This window comes from Coptis chinensis, chromosome 7 (assembly GCF_015680905.1).
Source record: "Coptis chinensis isolate HL-2020 chromosome 7, ASM1568090v1, whole genome shotgun sequence".
Taxonomy (NCBI): Eukaryota; Viridiplantae; Streptophyta; class Magnoliopsida; order Ranunculales; family Ranunculaceae; genus Coptis; species Coptis chinensis.
The window spans coordinates 95,596,571-95,613,887 of NC_141462.1; the positions used below are offsets into that span (position 1 = coordinate 95,596,571).

The following is a 17,317-nucleotide window of genomic DNA, read 5'->3' on the forward strand; positions in this document are numbered from 1 at the left end:
CAACTGTAGGGAGACATATATTGCCATCAATATATTCGTGACATGTGTAATTGTCATTAGGACATTTTCATATCGTAAAAGACTAACTTATTGGATCATTACAATTGGTAGTTTATAAATATCAAAAGTCATGAGTGTAAAAAAAATTATTTTCAAATGGTTACAAAATGAACATAAAAAAAATACATTACATAGAGCAAAAATATTTTATCAATCGCTCGTTTTTTTATTAATATTAAATATCATCAATGAATCCCCATTGGAGAGATGCCCTTAATCATATCGTAAGACATTGGATCTCATTCAATTCATGGTTACAAAATGAACATGACCAAAGGGGGCAATAATAGCTATCAATGTAATATTAAATATCATACATTCGTTATCATAGAGCACCATTACGATCGACCAGAATAGAATCTAAACAACGAACTACATTCGACTTGATTCCAGTTCGTCAGAGATAACTGGATAAGTAGGCAATTCGATCAATCGAACTCAATCACAACATCATTCTCCCCAAATTTCCTACACACGTAAAAGATTCGCCCAATTAAAACCTTTATACCAATCATTGAACAAAATATTAGGATATAAGGGTGATCGTTTGTAGCAATTTCCGAGTTTGATTTTTTTTTTTTTTTTAGTGCAAGGAGATTTATTATTTTTCAATTTGTTCCTTTTATGTTTATTTTATTCTTGTTTTCAGAATAAACAACCCCTAAATTTTAATTAAAATAATATATACACCTTCTCCATCTAATTTAATGAGATATATTTTTTTGAGTATATTTTTGGAATTTATAAACTTATAGGTATCTCTCTAAGCCCAATAGAGTTGAAGCCCAATCCAAATTAGTAACCAGTATTAAGCCTTGCCCAGTAGATTTGTACTTTTTTTGTTTGGTCACTTAATTTGGTTTGGTAGCAAAATTTGGTGTTTTTGAGACATCACCAATAAAGATGCTCTAACAAGTTAGCTAGTAGCATTAAATCTTACCCTAAATGTTGTAGTATAAAAGGAAACAATATTTTGTTTTTGTTTTGTGTTCTAAGAAGACGAAGAACATATAGGAGGTGTATTAGCCTATTAGGTTATAAGATTTACATTTAGTTTTAAAAAAAAAAAAAACCCTCCTTCATAATTCAATATGTGTATCGGTCAATCTTTAACAAATATGATTATTGTGTTGTACAATTCATTATCATATCATTCATTTCAATAAAATACTTAAAAAAAAAAACTATTTATGGGTATCTCGCTTTTAACAAATATGATTAATTTGTACCTCAAAATACTAAAATGAAACTATTTATGACTCGTTTTAATATGCTTAATTTGTCACACAAACCCCCACATTTGTCACTAGTTTATAATAAGCCCTTCATATTTGTTAACATCACGATTTTCCTCCTGCGCCGTTTGACTTCTATTCTAGTGTTGTTGGTATTTCACCTAATACCAAAATTACTCCTGAATCAAGGGTATAACGGGTATTTAACAATAGCTCGTTTTCAAGTGTAAATAGAAAAAAGACAAAATGTAATAACGACTATTTTTTAGCAGTGATTTTGGAATACTAACACAACTAGGATGTAAACTGGTGACAAATAAGGGGGGTTTAGGCAAATTAACCAATTTTAATATCATATACCAAATGGTTGCTCTCCTTGGTGGGAGATGCTTACATATCCGGTTATAATGAAAGATTCGAAATCAAGCTAGCGTATTTTTAGGATTGGCTTTTGTATACATGGTGTTAGAATTTGAGTCATGATTACAAATGATGGATTACTGAACAATAGTGAGTGGAGAGGTATGGTTAATGTAATTGGTAAAAAAGGTGATGATTGTATATTTTGTGAAACATTCAAATATGCATTTTGGTATGATAACGAGTTTGTTATTTGCCACTATAATCATCTCGTGTTTAGTGAGTAGTTGTTTCCCGACTAGTTTTTTTATTTATTTGTTATTTTTTAATTTTATTTTCTTAGTTTATTTTCTAGAAACAACCATATGAATCATATTAATAATTTGAGGAAACACATTTTTTTCACTTCACTCGCATTCTAACAAAATTATCTATCGTGAAACAAATAAATTTTGATCATAAAAACAAATTATTAAACAAAAAATGAATTAAAATAAAATATGACATGGTTGGTTTTTGTCTTAGAAAAAAAAATGTCACCTCATAAAATGCAATAAATCCCGTTAGTTTATCTATTTATTGGAAATTTTGTTAGTTTACCTAGTTACATGTAAAATTGTAAAGGTAATTGTTCATAGCAATTCTACGACGTTAGTTTACTTATTTATTTATTTTTTGTTTGGTAGTGCGAGGATATATATATATATGGGCTCGCTTCGTATGTTAATTTAGTATGTCAATTTTGTATGTCAACGTGGGATAGAGGCACAATTACTGTAGCCATATTATAGGCACAGTGAATCCAAACCATTGATCTGTAGCAAATTCTACGGACATAGTATATTCCAAATTACCAAAACGAAATAAACGAAATTTCATAAAAACAAAATTTTACGAAACAAAAAACACGAAATAAACAAAAAATCGATCGAACCTTCTTCTCCAAAATTAGATCGAGAATTTTTCTACCCTCTTCTCTCCATAATTCACGAGTGGGTTCTCTCTTTGGGCTGTGTGCTTCTTTCGTTCGAGGTAATTTCTCTATTTATCATTGCCACATCGACTTCTCTATTAACGTATTGTTTTCACAATATCGGTATATTTTGAATTTTGAGGAACTGAATGTTATGGAGTAATTGGGTAATTTTATTGATTGTGGTTGGCTAATGGAACATTCTGCACGAGTTATTTGCAGGAATTGACGACTCCATATTGATTGATGAAGTTGGAGAGCAGGAATAATATAGGTCAGGTGAGCTAATGTTTCAATTTTATTTTCGATTTCTACCAACGAATTCAATAATGTATTTATTGTACTGTGTTTGTTTTTTTTTTTTTTTTTATGTGGACACATTTATTTGCAGTACCCGAGCCTTCTGCGACATTTTCTTTATCTGTTCAACCTCCGGAGTTTGAAGTGGCCGGAAGTGGAAATTGTGAAGCCACCATGTTTGGGAATGTGTTTTGAAACTCTTGAGGCTGCAAAACAATTCTATATAGATTACGAAAAATCGTTTGGATTTAGTCCCGTAATTCAAAGCTCTGAAAAATCATTTTCTCATTCGAATGAAGTTAGTAGTTGTCAAATGACTTGCAAGTAATTTGGGATTTATAGAGATCGAGAAGGCAAAAATAAGAATGTGGATGGAACTGAGAAAGAAGTGAGGAAAAGAAGCACAAATACAATTAAATGTGGGTGACTTGCTTCAATGAGGGTAACAAAGCAAAATAGTGGAATCTGGAAAGTGGTGAAATTTAGTTGAGAGCACAATCACAACCTGGTTAGTCCGTCAAAAAAGATGCGTATGCCTGTTAATAGAAATATGTCTGCTGCAGCTAAGATGTTGATTGACTCATTTCGTGATGGTGGTATACATGTGAATAAAGTTGTTGATATACTTGACGGAGTACAAGCTGGTTTTGATGATAGGGATTGTTGGAACCATTTGGGCCCCTCAAAAGAATACAAGAAACCAGTGAGAGGTGATGCTACCGCAGTGATTCATTTTTTAAAGAAGAAAAGTATAGAGTATCCTAATTTCTTTTATGCAATACAGATAGATCATGAAGCAAGGATTATTAATTTTTTCTGGGTAGATGGTCGGTCGCATACACAGTTTCAATATTTTGGTGACGTGGTTTTTTTTTACACCACATATCGTAAGAATGTATATGAAATGCCATTTGCCCCATTTAGTGGAGTTAACCACCATATGCAATCAATCCAATTTGGTTGTGCACTGTTATTGGATGAACAGAATAGTGGGTTTTTTAGACTTAACTTTGAGCTATGGGCGGACGTGCCCCATCTGCAATTATCACAGATCAAGATAGAGTTATGACTCTAGCTGTTGGTACGGTATTCCCTAATACTCGACATAGATTCTGCCTATGGCACATTATGAAGAAGTTCCCTGAAAAACTTCCAAATTATTATTACAGGAGGTCAAAATTCAAAAAAGAATTCAAACACTGTATTCAGCAAATATTTATTCCTGATGTGTTTGAAAGGAGGTGGGCAGAATTGATGTCTAGTTTTAAGTTGGAGGAAAATGAATGGCTTCAAGAGATGTACAAGATTCGACACAAATGGGCTCCAGTTTATCACTTGGATACTTTTTATGCCGGCACTTCGACTACCGGGAGTTCTGAAAGCATGAGTTGTGTTTACAAGAACTTTTTCACATCTACGACAACTCTTAGAGAGTTTGTAGTGAAGAATGATAAGTGTTTGATGAGGATTGTTGAAAGAGAAAAAAAAAGAGGATTATATTACTGAACACTCAAATCGGATTATAGGCGGTAATTCCTTTCTCTTAAAGAGTGCAGCAAGTGTATATACAAGGAATATGTATGATAGGTTCGAGCAAGAATTGAAGTTAATAAACCGAAAGTATGTCCGCATGATGATGATGAAAAAAGTACTGACGACAACAGAACCTACACTTATAAGTCGCGAGTTATAGGTGATGAGTGTGAATGGAAGGTAAAGTTCAACCCAGCAACAAAAGAAGGTAATTGTGAATGCAAAACTTTTGAGTGTTTGGGGATACCTTGTGGACACCTCATAAAGGTATTTCAGAGTTGTGATATTGAGATTCCCGAGTACTTTATTCTTAAGAGGTGGATGAAAGGGGCAAATAAGTATAGAGTTGAGTATGACCGTGGACTGGTAAGTGGCCATGAGAACTCTGAGGTACTGAGAACTACTCAACTTCAAATGGTTGCTAATCAATTGGTTTATGAAGCTACGGAAACTAATTCGGCTTACCAATTAATGCTGCAAAGACTACAAGAACTGTCAGTGGAGCTCAAGAAACATAAGGAAGTTGACCCTGGTGTTTCTGTTGTTAATTCATGCACCATTGCTGATAGTTCAGCACCGCCACTTGATGACCCATCCCAAGTTTTACTTTTGAATCTTAACATCTCTCAAACAAAAGGAATAAAAAAAGTCGTGAAGATTTATAAGAAAACTAAGGACAGTGGTAGAATAAAAGTGGGACAAGCATGCATAAAAGCCAAAGCAAAGACATAGAGGAGATGTACATGTTGTAGCAAAGTTGGTGTTAACCATGACAAACGAAATTGTCCTGAAAATCCAAACAGAAAGAAGGGCCCAAGTAAGTATAATATTGCTTCTTTAAGCTTAATTCGTAGTATCCTATCTTACACAATTGTCTTTAAAACTTGACATTTTTCATTCTTTTTGCTTTACAGTATTGGATGGAGAGTTAGAGGACGAAGACGACAGCGATAAAGAGAACAAAGACGAGGATGGGGAGGACAACGAAGACGAGGCCACAAATGATGACGAATATGATTGAAGCTTGTATTTTCTGTATTAGAAAGTTGATTGTTGGAGCCTGTGTTTCTCTTTTTGGAGCTTGAAGCTTGTATTGGAGTGTGGAAGTAAAAATGTTGCATTGGCTGCTTGTAATGCTGTTTTGGATGTTTGTACTACTTCCGTTGGGCGCAAAAGGTTTTGCGAGTTGCATGTTGTGGAGAAGCTTATGTAAGTGTTTATGATGTTTTGTTCATGGTTTTATGGATTATAGATGTTTGTGTAAATTGAATTGTGAAGGGAATTATGAATGGTTTATACTTATGTTTGAAGAAATGTGTTGCTGCTTTGCTGTTGTTGCTTGCTGCTTTGCGTAATAGATGTTTGTTGTTGTTGTTGCTGCTTTGTGTAATAGATGTTTGTTGTGCTTTGCTGATTTGAGGTTTCAGAATTCGGTTGTTGCTGCTTTGCAAGAAGCTGCTGAAGCTTATTTGGTGGGGCTGTTTGAGGACACGAATCTCTATGCCATTCATGTCATCAACTTTATTTGGTGGGGCTGTCAGAGTTCTGGAATTGTGAAGAAGTTTTAGTGATTTGAGTTTTATTTGGGTTTTAGTTATTTGGGTTATTTGGGTGAATTGTCAGAGTTTTAGTAATTTGGTTATTTAATGAATTGTCAGAGTTTTAGTAAATTATTTGTTCATTTTGGAACCCGTCAGAAGTTTTACCTGACAGAAGTTTTAGTAAATTATATGAACTTTATCGAAGATGGTGTTAGCAGCTTGTACTAGAGGGAAGGCCTAATTTTATTAGAGGTTGCATATTAGAGGGAAGGACCAAAAATGAGATCTCTTCGGTACTCATCTGGGTAAAACTCTACGAGATATTGGAATATCATTTGTTGCAAGTCTTTTGGAATGTGTATGGACAAAGAAACTATGAAGAAAGAAAGGCTTAAATTATGCTAGTCTCTGTTGAGATGCCCCTTGAACTTTCAGTTTCCTTCATCTTTAAAGTTAAAAGTGGGATCTAAAATTCTAAATAAGAACAAGTCAATGTCAGTGCTGAATATCCAATAAGTTTGCATAGCGTGCAAGCTGCAACTGATTTATGCATATTACAAACCTTATTCAAGTACCACAGTAAAGACTTGTGCTACAAAACCTGCTAGAAGAGCTTGAACTAATGCGTCAGGATCAAACTCTGACAAACTAATACGTCAGGATCAAACTTGTACTTGTGCGTAGCAGTGTGAGTGTCGTGAGGGGAGTCAGGTATTGGATGACGTGCAAAGGAGTTGTCACAACATTGTCTAAACTCAAATCCTGCTTCACCTAGTCCTCTTGAATAAACCATAGGACTTTTAAACAAGAATTCAAAAGGACAAACACATTGTTTCCCATTTGTCTGAGATCTGCAATACAAGCCCAACTACAAGATAAAAGGGAAAAATTTGTAGGTCACCCACGAAATTTTTGGAAGCAAAATATGCAACTAATCCAACACTAAAGATTAAATAAAACTGGGGGACAAGATGCATTAATCTGTAACCATAACCAAAATACCACATTCACATGTTTTCAACAGAAGTAACAGAGAAGAAAACAACATAAATGTATAGTATCTAGAATGGTTGGCCTAGAACCTCATAAAGCTAAACTGAAAAGACTTAATCAACCTCCTCAATCTTAGGCCCTGCACCGCTACCACCAGCTGAAGGAACATCCTCATCCATGCCACCAGCCATGTCAGCACCCGCGCCCTGCCCTTGGACCAAAAGACTCCATTTTCTTTACTACATTCTTCCAATTCATACCGTCAGCCTCAATACTAAACAAAGACTCCAAGAAACTCATTTAAATAGTTCACTTACTCCCTGACGAAATTCAGCCATCAATCCCATAAAAGACTCATTCAAACAACTCCCTTGTTACATCGTAACCAACATAATTACATTCACCACAAGTTCACAAAAAAACGCAATACAAAGAACTTGAAATCAACCACTCATCTAATTTTACAATGCAGCTCGAATTCTTTCGACAAACCATCATCGTCAATTTCAACTGTAATTTTGATTTTTTAATCTTTTTTTGAAGACGAGGAAGAGGTGACTATGGAAGAGCTTGAACTCGCTGCCAACTCAATGTTGCGCCTTAACAAAGCTAACAACGTATCCAACCATTCGAAATCCTCCCACACTCGGTGCAATTCAAGAATTTTATGTTTATGTTTTCATTTTCATTTTTCTTCTTTGTTGTGTTAACCTTTCTAAACCCCGCGCAATTCAGCTGTTTGCATCTTAGATTCTCTAGAGGTACTAATGACGATGCTCTCGCATCTTCCAACCATTGGAAGTCTCTGCGAGCGCGATAGGTAAAAAAAAATCCCAAGAGATTGGATTTGGCTTGACTGTTTTAGGATCCTACTTCCACGGCATTTTCGAATGCAACAAGGGGTAGACAACCAACAACATTTCTATGATGAATGAGTGTTATCACCACACCTATTGCACAGAGTTCTTCCCATCTACAGTAACAAAAAATGTCAAAATTGTGGAAACAAGGGCATTGCGAACAAAGTATAGTAGCAACTACAACTCAAAGAAATTGTTATCCATTTAAGCAAGTCACAAGTGTAAACGTAGAATAAGGCTAGTCAAGAAAATGCGTAAGGAAATTCAAAAACTATATCTACTGTTGCACCGAAATTAATTTTTTTATCACTAATTTTGAATTTTTGAAGTCTATCCAGTATCAACGTTTCAACCAATAAAGTTAAATTGTAAAACTGTCCCAAATTGCAATCGTTTACATGCATTGAACTACAGACACTCCATCCAGTTGTGACAAGGTGACACTTTGGTTGGCTTATAAGAAGAGAGTAACAACAGGATAAGAAAACTGGAACCTCAACAGCAAGAAGAATAGCAACAAAATGATTTAAATAATGAAGGCATTTGTTTTACGTGCGTTCTTACAGCGGTATATATGGCAAAATGTTCATGTATTATCGTGCAGAATGCTCCATTAGGCAACCACAATCAATAAAATTACCCAATTATTTCATAGCATTCAGTTCCTCAAAATTCAAAATATACAGATCTTGTAAAAACAATACGTTAATAGAGAAGTCGATGTGGCAATGATAAATAGAGAAATTACCTCAAACGAAAAAGCACACAACCCAAAAAGAGAACCCATATATTCGTGAATTATGGAGAGAAAAGGGTAGAAAAATTCTCGATTTAATTTTGGAGAAGAAGGTTCGATCGATTTTTGTTTATTTCGTGTTTTTTGTTTCGCAAAATTTTGTTTATTTCCTTTTGGTAATTTGGAATAGACTATGTCCGTAGGATTTGCTACAGATCAATGGTTTGGATTCATTGTGCCTATAATGTGGCTACAATAATTGTGCCTCTATCCCATATATATATATATATATATATTGGCTCCTAAAAGGACCTTAAATAAGGACCAAATCTAAAACAACTACAATGTGCCTCTACAATCTAAAACAACTACAATGGTTTGGATTCATTGTGCCTATAATGTGGCTACAATAATTGTGCCTCTATCCCATATATATATATTGGCTCCTAAAAGGACCTTAAATAAGGACCAAATCTAAAACAACTACATCTTCACCTACAAAATGATTTAAAACCGAATCTTTTGTGCATATGATCTACTAACCATAAAGAACATCTTTACAAAAATTCAACTCGTTTTATATCTTCTAACTTAGATAAAAATTATTGTCTATTTTTGAAAAATATCTAACGGTTAAGAAATGTCTAGTTTTTGCAATCATCTTTTGCCAATGTTAAAAATTGTCAAACGAGTTGAATTTTTGTAGAGACGCTCTTTATAGTTAGTAGATCATATATACAAAAGATTATGTTTTAAATCATTTTGTAGGTGAAGTTGTGGTTGTTTTAGATTTGGTCCTTATTTAAAGTCGTTTTAGGAGTCGGGCTGTATATATATATATATATATATACATTTCCAAAAAAATTCGTTTGCGTTTATTTTATTTTTGTTTTCAGAATAAACACCCCTAAACTTTATTTATAAGAATATATACACCGTACCCCCTCTCTATCTAATTCGAGATATTTTTTTCAATCCATTTCTTGCACTTTGTCACGATCGATTATCTCAGTTAGGCTGTGTTTGATAGCCCTCTTTGCCATGGCAAATCATGGCAAATGCGATTTGCCACTGTTTGATACGTTTTCCACTCGGTGGCAAATTTTCTTATGATTTGCCACATTTTCTGATTTGCCACCAAAATGAAGGTAAAATTTACATTGGGGGGAGCTAAGCAAATTTTGCCACGCCAAAAAAACACATGGATTTGCCAGAAAACCAAAAAAGATTTGCCACCTTCGTCTCTCCTTCGAAAGAGAACCAGAGAACTCTGATTTTTCTAGGATGAGGAAATCACTTCATCTCCTTAACAGGATCGTTCCTCTATCTCCTTCTCTCTTTCATCTCCCCTTTTACTTTTCTTCAACAACCTAATTGATTAGAACTTGAAGCTCCCATCAAGATCTTTGGTCAATATTCTTTTTCTTAAACTATTCAATTTTACGCGGTTTCGTATGTTCAAAAATGGGCATCGAGTGTTTGATGATATAATTGAAAGTCTGGAATATATATCCATTGATAGTAGAAAGTCAGGGGTATGGTGTGCAAAAACTGGCGAAGCCCGCTCTTTAGTTTTCTTAATAGATCGAAGTTTGTTCATAAGTTGTGGCTAGAAATTTGTTAGTATCTATTTTTTTTTTGTTGTAATCGTTAGCACTTAATTGTTTTTGATATTGTATCCTGGTAGTAACCTCCCCACTTATTAAAGCGTTAGGAGTTGTGCCCAAGTTCTTGAGATTGATTGGTTATAGATTTTGACATTGTTTTAGTTGGTGGTGGCAGGGATAATCAACTAAAGATATTTGGTGATTTTTTGTCTGAGCTTAGGAAGTCGAGAGCTTGAGGAGGTGAAAAGAGCAACTTCTTGGACAAGTTGATTTCAATTCTGTTGAAGGTATTGCCCATTTTCCATTCATAATCTAGTGTGCATTAAGATTTGATAATATTTGTTTGCGTTGTTGCTTTTATAGTTGAATTTGTTAGGAAATCATGTACAAAAATGGGGTAAAAAAGAGATTTATTACACTGTTCTTCCCAATTTTAGAAATTGCCTCATATCTGTTCTCAATTTGTCACACACAAGAAAGGGGGAGAAAATGAAGTTTGTGCTCATACAGTGGCTTTCCATTTATTATGATGAGTTTGTGCATTTTATTCTTCTCGATTTGGGTTCTTATTGATAGTTTTTTTGTTATTGAAAGTGGATTATACATACCTTGATTACCTTCTAATGAACTACATTCTTTTTGGTTGTTGCATTTGATTGTAGAAATATTAGAACCATAAATAAAAATCCTTGGCCTTGCAATTCTCTCTCTTGGTAAACCTGATCTTGTTCTTATAATTCCCGAAGCTGGAAATACCAAGGGATTATGGTTTACATTGAAAGAAGGTAGCCATTACAGCCCACCTCATTCAGAGTTAGCAATAACATTGTCTCTAGTTTTAGGTACACTAACACATTTTGGGAAACTTGTGTAAATGGTAAGTTCTATATCTTGGAAGTAACCTCCCCTCTGGTTAAAGTGTAAGGAGTTGTGCCCAAGGCATGGCTCGATATTCATGTAGCAAAAGCTTGGATCAGACCACTAGATGGAAGGATCCTTCATTAAGCGCATTAGTGGGTGTTGACTGTGTGTGAGTGTGTTGAGTGTGTGAGCTGTGTGATGTGGGTGGGTGTTGCAGTGGTGTGGTGTGAGTGGTGCGAGTGGTGTGAGTGGTGCGGGTGGTGCTGCTGGCAAGTGTTTTTGTGTTGGTGAGTGGTGCTACGATGTTGCAGGTGCTAGTGGGTGGTGATAGGTGTTGCAGGTAGTGAATGAGTGGTACTAGTGCAGTGTTTTGAAAAAACAAAGGAAATAGATCGTGTTTTTGAGTTCCATTACTAAAGTGGTTTTGACTTGAGTGTGGTTATATTTGTTACCATATTCATTCTACTTCTTCTTGTTGGCTGGTGAAGTTGTAGTTATTTTTTATTAATAAATGGAATCATCGATCTTGTGAAGTAGTTTATTATTTTTACTATTCTTTTTGTAGTTGTACTAGTATAATATGTTTGTGGAGTATTCTAAATTTATATTTATGTAGCTGTAACGACATTTCGACCAAGTTCGTATTATTAATTATCCTAATGCACTTTCATAACTTGTTATTGCTATTTTAAGTATATTGACTTAATTTGTATGCATAATTAGATATGGCAAGGTGTTTGACAAATGAGATGGAGAGTGTTCTTATCGATACATTTCATAGCAAGCTACTTTTAGGTCATAAGAATGAGAACGGATTTCTTCCAATATCAAAAGGGGAAACACTCCATAACACATTTGGTATTGACTTGACTATTATTGGTCATGTAACTATGCGAATGAAGATCACCTTACAGTGGATAGCACGCGATATTGATAGAATAACTACTATGCATGGGTTTGAATGGAGTTATGAAGAACAAAAAATTATAGCTAGCAATGAGATTTGGGATCAAGCAATAGCACAAGATCCGAGTATGGGAAACTATAGAAATCGAATCTATCCAAGGCACAAAGACATTTTATGTGTTTGGATAACAATGGTTGTTACGGTCCATTGCACTTTGACATTTTTTATGGTTGTTTGAGAAGACATACTATGGATACTATTAAAATTGAGTTGTATTGTCTTTAATTTGTATTTATTTTATATTTTATACTTTATTTTTTCTTTTTTATACACTTAATTGAGTTTGAAAACCAAAAAAAAAAAAAAAAAATCAAAAAGTAAATAAACACAGCCTAATGGGCGAACAATGTCAACACCCAATATATTTATCGATAGTTATGCTCAAGTATTTTAGCTGTATACCTTCCAACATGCATAACTAGATTTGTGACTTGAACATGCCACATAAGACACATACACTAGAGGGACCGAATCATCAAATGTAGGCTTAAACCAAATTGAGATTTTGGTACATTTTATATTTTTATGGCAAGTCTTTATATATATATATTTTTAGTGTGATATAGGTGAAACCATATACAAATACAATAAATTTACAAATAAGAGTAGCTATAATTTTTAAATCTTAAATATTTTAAAAGCATAAAAATTGAAAAAATAAAATATTTGCCACGACAAATTTGGACAATCAAACAGTAACTAATGGTTGCAAATCAGGGCAAATGATATTTGCCACAGTATTTGCAATTAGCACATAGCAAATTGTTTGAAGAATCTCATATCTCGATGCATATAGGCTAGATCAACTCGTTTGACATCACGGTACATTGGTACTACCCGCCTACCCGGGGACCACTTATAAAATCTCCGAAAATTTTAGGCGGTAAAAAGGGCACTGAAATTAAGACAACAAAGAGTAAATAAATGCGAGGGAAGATTTGCCTTATTTGAATTTCGAAGGCACAACACATTTAGCGCTTTTGCAGAAACAAAAAAAAAAAAGGAATCTTTTTCATTTGTTTTTTAACCAAACCAAACGAAACGAAACCCTTTTGAATTCAAATCAAATAAACTCATCCTTTTATTTCACATTTCACACCAAACTATAAAACAGAGCCGCGCTTCCTTCTTCTCATTTCAAGAAAACAATTCAAAAACAAAACAACCCTAACCCTAAATCTCAAACAAAACAATCCTTATTCTTCTTCTTCTCTGGCTTCGGGATTGGGAAATGATGGAAGAAAGGCAGAGTTTTGGATCTGTGGTAGATTTAGTAACCGAGACATCAAGATCTGGTTTCAAGGTTTGATTTTTATTTTATTTTATTTATTTATTGAGAATTTGAGATTATTATTTGGGAATTGTTTTTTTTTTTTGATTATTTATTATTTGTTTAGTTGATGAGAGAGAAAAGAAGTGCTTTGGATATGGAAGGGAATAATGATTCATTAGAGCTCAGTTGTAAGAGGACTAAAATGCGAGATCTTGAATCTGTGTTTCGCTCGGAAGACAATGGTATATCTTTGTTCACAATTCGTTTCAATTGATGAATAAATTGTAATTGTGTCTCAAAGTTTATTGTTTGTGAAAAATTTCTTAACGAATTAATGGTTGGTCAACCACTCCTAGGATAGCTGGTCTAATTCAGTGACTTCCATCTTAATTATTCTTTGAATTGTCAATGGTGTCGACAGTGACCGAAACGACTGATGATTATCCAAATGGGCATCTATTGGATTACCCTATGTTATGGATATGAAGACCTTAGAGGGAAGAAGAGTGACAGTTGGTTTATTGTGGGTGGCTTTAGATATTGATCTTGTAGTAGAGTCTAATTTAGAAGTGACTTGTCCTTCATTTTCTATTGTTGATTGTAACTTCAAACGTTAGTATTATATGAAATTCTGGTTTAGTTTTTGATTTCTGAAGTTAAGCTTGGTAGTGCAGGAATGGAAAAGCATAATTTAGATTCATTAAGGGACGTACCAATCAAGGAACGGTTTCATATTGGTAAAAACGAAGAGACTTCTGGAATTACTAGAGAACATGGGATCACAATGTCAGACGGATTCCGGGCAGTAACGACTGGACAGAGCATACTATCTCAACCATCAATAGCTGCTTGTTCGAGATTTCAACGTGTTGACTATGATTTTACTCATATGGGTCTTAACACAAAAGCTCAATTTACATTTTCAAAGAATGACCAAAATCATGACCCTAATACTGTATCATCAAGAGTCATGAATCTTGATGTAGATGAAACTTCTAACTCGGCAGATAAAAACCCGTTTTATCCTTACAAGGTACCTGGTTGCTTGAAATCTTCCGCGGCTTCTGAGTGTGGGAGCTCAACTGGTCCATTGGAGGAGAATGATTCGTATAAAGTTTGGAATGAGATGAAGCGGAATGGTTTTCTCTCATCTGCACATGGAGGCATACCAGTGCCAGCACCACGTGGGAGGAAGAAGAGAAGTGACCCCTTAAAGAAGAAGATGGAACTCGCAAAGAGAGAACAGATTCATCGGTTCACAAAGGTTGCTGCTCCTAGTGGTTTGCTTAATGGATTAAACCCTGGAATTATAAACCATGTGAGGAATAGTAAACAGGTTCGCTCCATTATTGAGGCTCTGGTGCGATCAGAAAGATTTGGAAACAGTAACCAGGGTAGATCGGCAGAAAATCTGAAAGGTGGAATGAAGGACAACAATGATAAAGGGAAGAACCCAGAAAATATTCATGATACAGGCACGTCTCAATTTGGTGTTTTCACCAAGCCTGAAAATACAAATATCTCATCTGGAAATAGGCAGACAAAAGAGTATCCATTATCCTCTTCTGCACTTATATCTGAGCACAAGGGTGGATGTGGCAACTTTGAAAATGCAGAGAGACTGTTTAATAATGAAAATTCTGGTCCTCCATGCCTGGCATCTGATTGTGGGAATGAAATGCTTACCCTGAAGTTATCATCATCCATAACTACAGCTTCAGAGAATATGTCTAACGAGGACTCCGCAAACAATGCAAGTGTGTCATCTCTTTCTATAAAAGGTAAGATTGAGATAAGCCTTTATTGATCAAATGATCAGTTGAAGAAAGTCCAAACATAAAATGGATTTTCATTTCCTATGTGCATGGCCAACTATAGTTGATAGACTATTAGTAATTATTATTATTTTTATTATTAATTCAATTTTTTTAAAAGTAGCTTAGTAACTTCGGTCCAGAAGAGACCTCCAGTTGACTGCCATGGCCCGCAAAGATAAAATTTTAATCGACTATTGTTTTTCTTATATTCTATGGACTAGACATTTTGCCTGAGGGTTTTTGAAGACTAATAAGATGGTGCCATCGTGCTAGTTCTGACAGTTTGTTATTTCTATTTATTGGTTATTAGCTGCAACTGTAGCTTCTCAGTGGTTGGAACTTCTACAACAAGATATAAGAGGACGTCTTGCAGGTGACTATCTGCATTTCTCAAAATGCAGTTTGAATTTTGAAAACATCCTATATAAATATGTTTTTTCCTTATTTACTTGCAGCCCTGCGGCGTAGTAAGAAGAGAGTCCAGGATGTAATTCAGACAGAACTGCCATTTCTGGCATCAAAAGAATTCTCATCTACCCAAGAGAGCGACCTTTTCTTCAGGCAACCTCCATTGAGTAGCTGCCCCAACACTGCAACTTCAAATATGCATCGAGCAAGATGGACATCCCTTTTTGATCAGATGGATAAAGCACTAAATGAAGAGGCAAAAAAGCTTGTAAGTTAAACGTAGAATAGTTGAATTTACATTTCCCAGAAAATTGATACAGGAGGAACACTTTTTTGTTTTCCTTTTTGAAGTGTTTCTTAATAATGTCATATCACCCCTATGACCCTATTTTCCTTTACTCTATATTCTCATTAATTACAGAGGCAAATATTAACCATCTCTCGGGGAAATTGTACAGGAAAACAGGCTGAACCAAGTAAAGGAAATGCAGCTGCAATGTGAGCAGGGTCTGCAATTTGAGAATTGGCATGCTTTGCATGCACTTGCAAGATCAGAAATTGCTCCCAGGTACAGTTTCTTACATGAAATTACAAAACTTAATGCTTTTAGCCTACGTTATACTATTAGGCCTTGGTGGATAATGTTTGTTCTCAAATTGGTTTGCATATAGAAAAAAGTTTCTCATGAAGTTTTCTTCTTCTTTTTAGCAGGTCAGAGAAAGAAAATATGGAGAAGAAATTAGCTGTCAGGGCAGCCGCAGCTTCCATTTACTCTACCTGCAACTTTGTTAAGGCCACAGAAGATGTGTCCTGTTTTTGATCCACATATACAATCAGCATTAACGACAGTAGCTTTACATTTGATCTGATGCTTAAGTCTGAGCATCAACACCAGTCTCAGTGTTGTGCATTTATAAGTTATTGACTTGGTAACTAGGTTTGCGTTTGTTCCATTGTAACATTACAACCTTGTTGCTCATTCATGTTTTTTTTACTTTCCCTTCTGCTAAAAGTAGATATTTAGTGTTGTAAACGTAAGTTGAGGCATTATTCTTTAAATGGAATAAGCACCAATTTCAGTGTCCTCCAAGCTATTCTATTATCTTGTTAAAAGACTGCTCGTTTTATGTTGATTATGTTCAGGTGTACTTGCCATTGCTATTATCATGCAAAGGATTTTCTAGGGAACACTCTTAGATGGACAGGAGCAATTTCAGGTTCTGTGTGTCCTCTCCGTTCTCCCCAACTTTTAATAGGGCAGCTTGTCCAGAGAGTTACAGTGACATTCTGCTTAAGAGGTGACCTTCCTTCTAGTTTGATTGAGTTGAAACCAATTGTTTGGAGCATTTACAGACACAAGGCTTGTTCTTGGATGACTGGCGGGTCACTGTTTAGGAATTAATTGATGTAGTTACCTGAAATGTTTTTTCTTGTTTTCTATATTCGAAGTGTGTAAGCAGCAATCTGCCAGCAGATACAGTGTCACACTACCATGTCACCTGAGAGCACGATTTGGGAAATGCCTAAAGTTAAATTCACCTATATAAAGGTAGTCAGGGACTCAGGGCTCATAACTAGAATGCCACCCGCCATAAACAATAGGCAGATAGGCACGTAGTGACCCTGTAACAACGTGATGAATACATAAACTAAGTCGAGGATCGATAACAAAAAAAAATCTGATTAAAACCACCAAGACATTTGAGCTGAACAAACTTCAAGAAAATCTATTTTCATGTAATCTTCTTTTTCACTCTTTTTCCTCTGCTGTTTTTAGCTCTACCCCTTATCAT

The 17,317-nt window shown here is 35.0% G+C and overlaps 2 protein-coding genes and 1 long non-coding RNA gene across 6 annotated transcripts; all 3 read left to right on the plus strand.

Moving 5' to 3' along the window:
• Positions 1 to 3,454: 3,454 nt before the first annotated feature.
• Positions 3,455 to 3,997, plus strand: LOC147490236 (protein FAR1-RELATED SEQUENCE 5-like). The gene has a single exon (XM_086574832.1). It carries the CDS (start codon positions 3,455 to 3,457, stop codon positions 3,995 to 3,997), a length of 543 nt encoding a protein of 180 aa, XP_086430958.1.
• A 5,496-nt stretch (positions 3,998 to 9,493) lies between these two features.
• On the plus strand, positions 9,494 to 12,275 carry LOC147490237 (uncharacterized). Its single transcript, XR_015202517.1, has 2 exons — positions 9,494 to 10,485; positions 11,783 to 12,275. It is a non-coding gene; the product is annotated as an uncharacterized LOC147490237 (long non-coding RNA).
• A 393-nt stretch (positions 12,276 to 12,668) lies between these two features.
• On the plus strand, positions 12,669 to 16,995 carry LOC147490238 (cation-transporting ATPase). 4 transcript variants are annotated; one of them, XR_015202516.1, is made up of 8 exons: positions 12,670 to 13,329; positions 13,424 to 13,541; positions 13,974 to 15,080; positions 15,427 to 15,489; positions 15,572 to 15,792; positions 15,983 to 16,092; positions 16,233 to 16,453; positions 16,668 to 16,995. XR_015202516.1 is itself a non-coding variant. In XM_086573271.1 (7 exons), exons 1-7 carry the CDS (start codon positions 13,258 to 13,260, stop codon positions 16,342 to 16,344), a joined length of 1,803 nt encoding a protein of 600 aa, XP_086429397.1. In that variant the 5' UTR covers positions 12,669 to 13,257; the 3' UTR covers positions 16,345 to 16,660. The 4 variants fall into 4 exon arrangements, 3 of the variants coding, with proteins under 3 accessions (XP_086429397.1, XP_086429398.1, XP_086429399.1); XM_086573271.1 differs by lacking the exon at positions 16,668 to 16,995 and having other exon boundaries at positions 12,669 to 13,329; positions 16,233 to 16,660; XM_086573272.1 differs by lacking the exon at positions 16,668 to 16,995 and having other exon boundaries at positions 16,236 to 16,660.
• Positions 16,996 to 17,317: the final 322 nt, after the last annotated feature.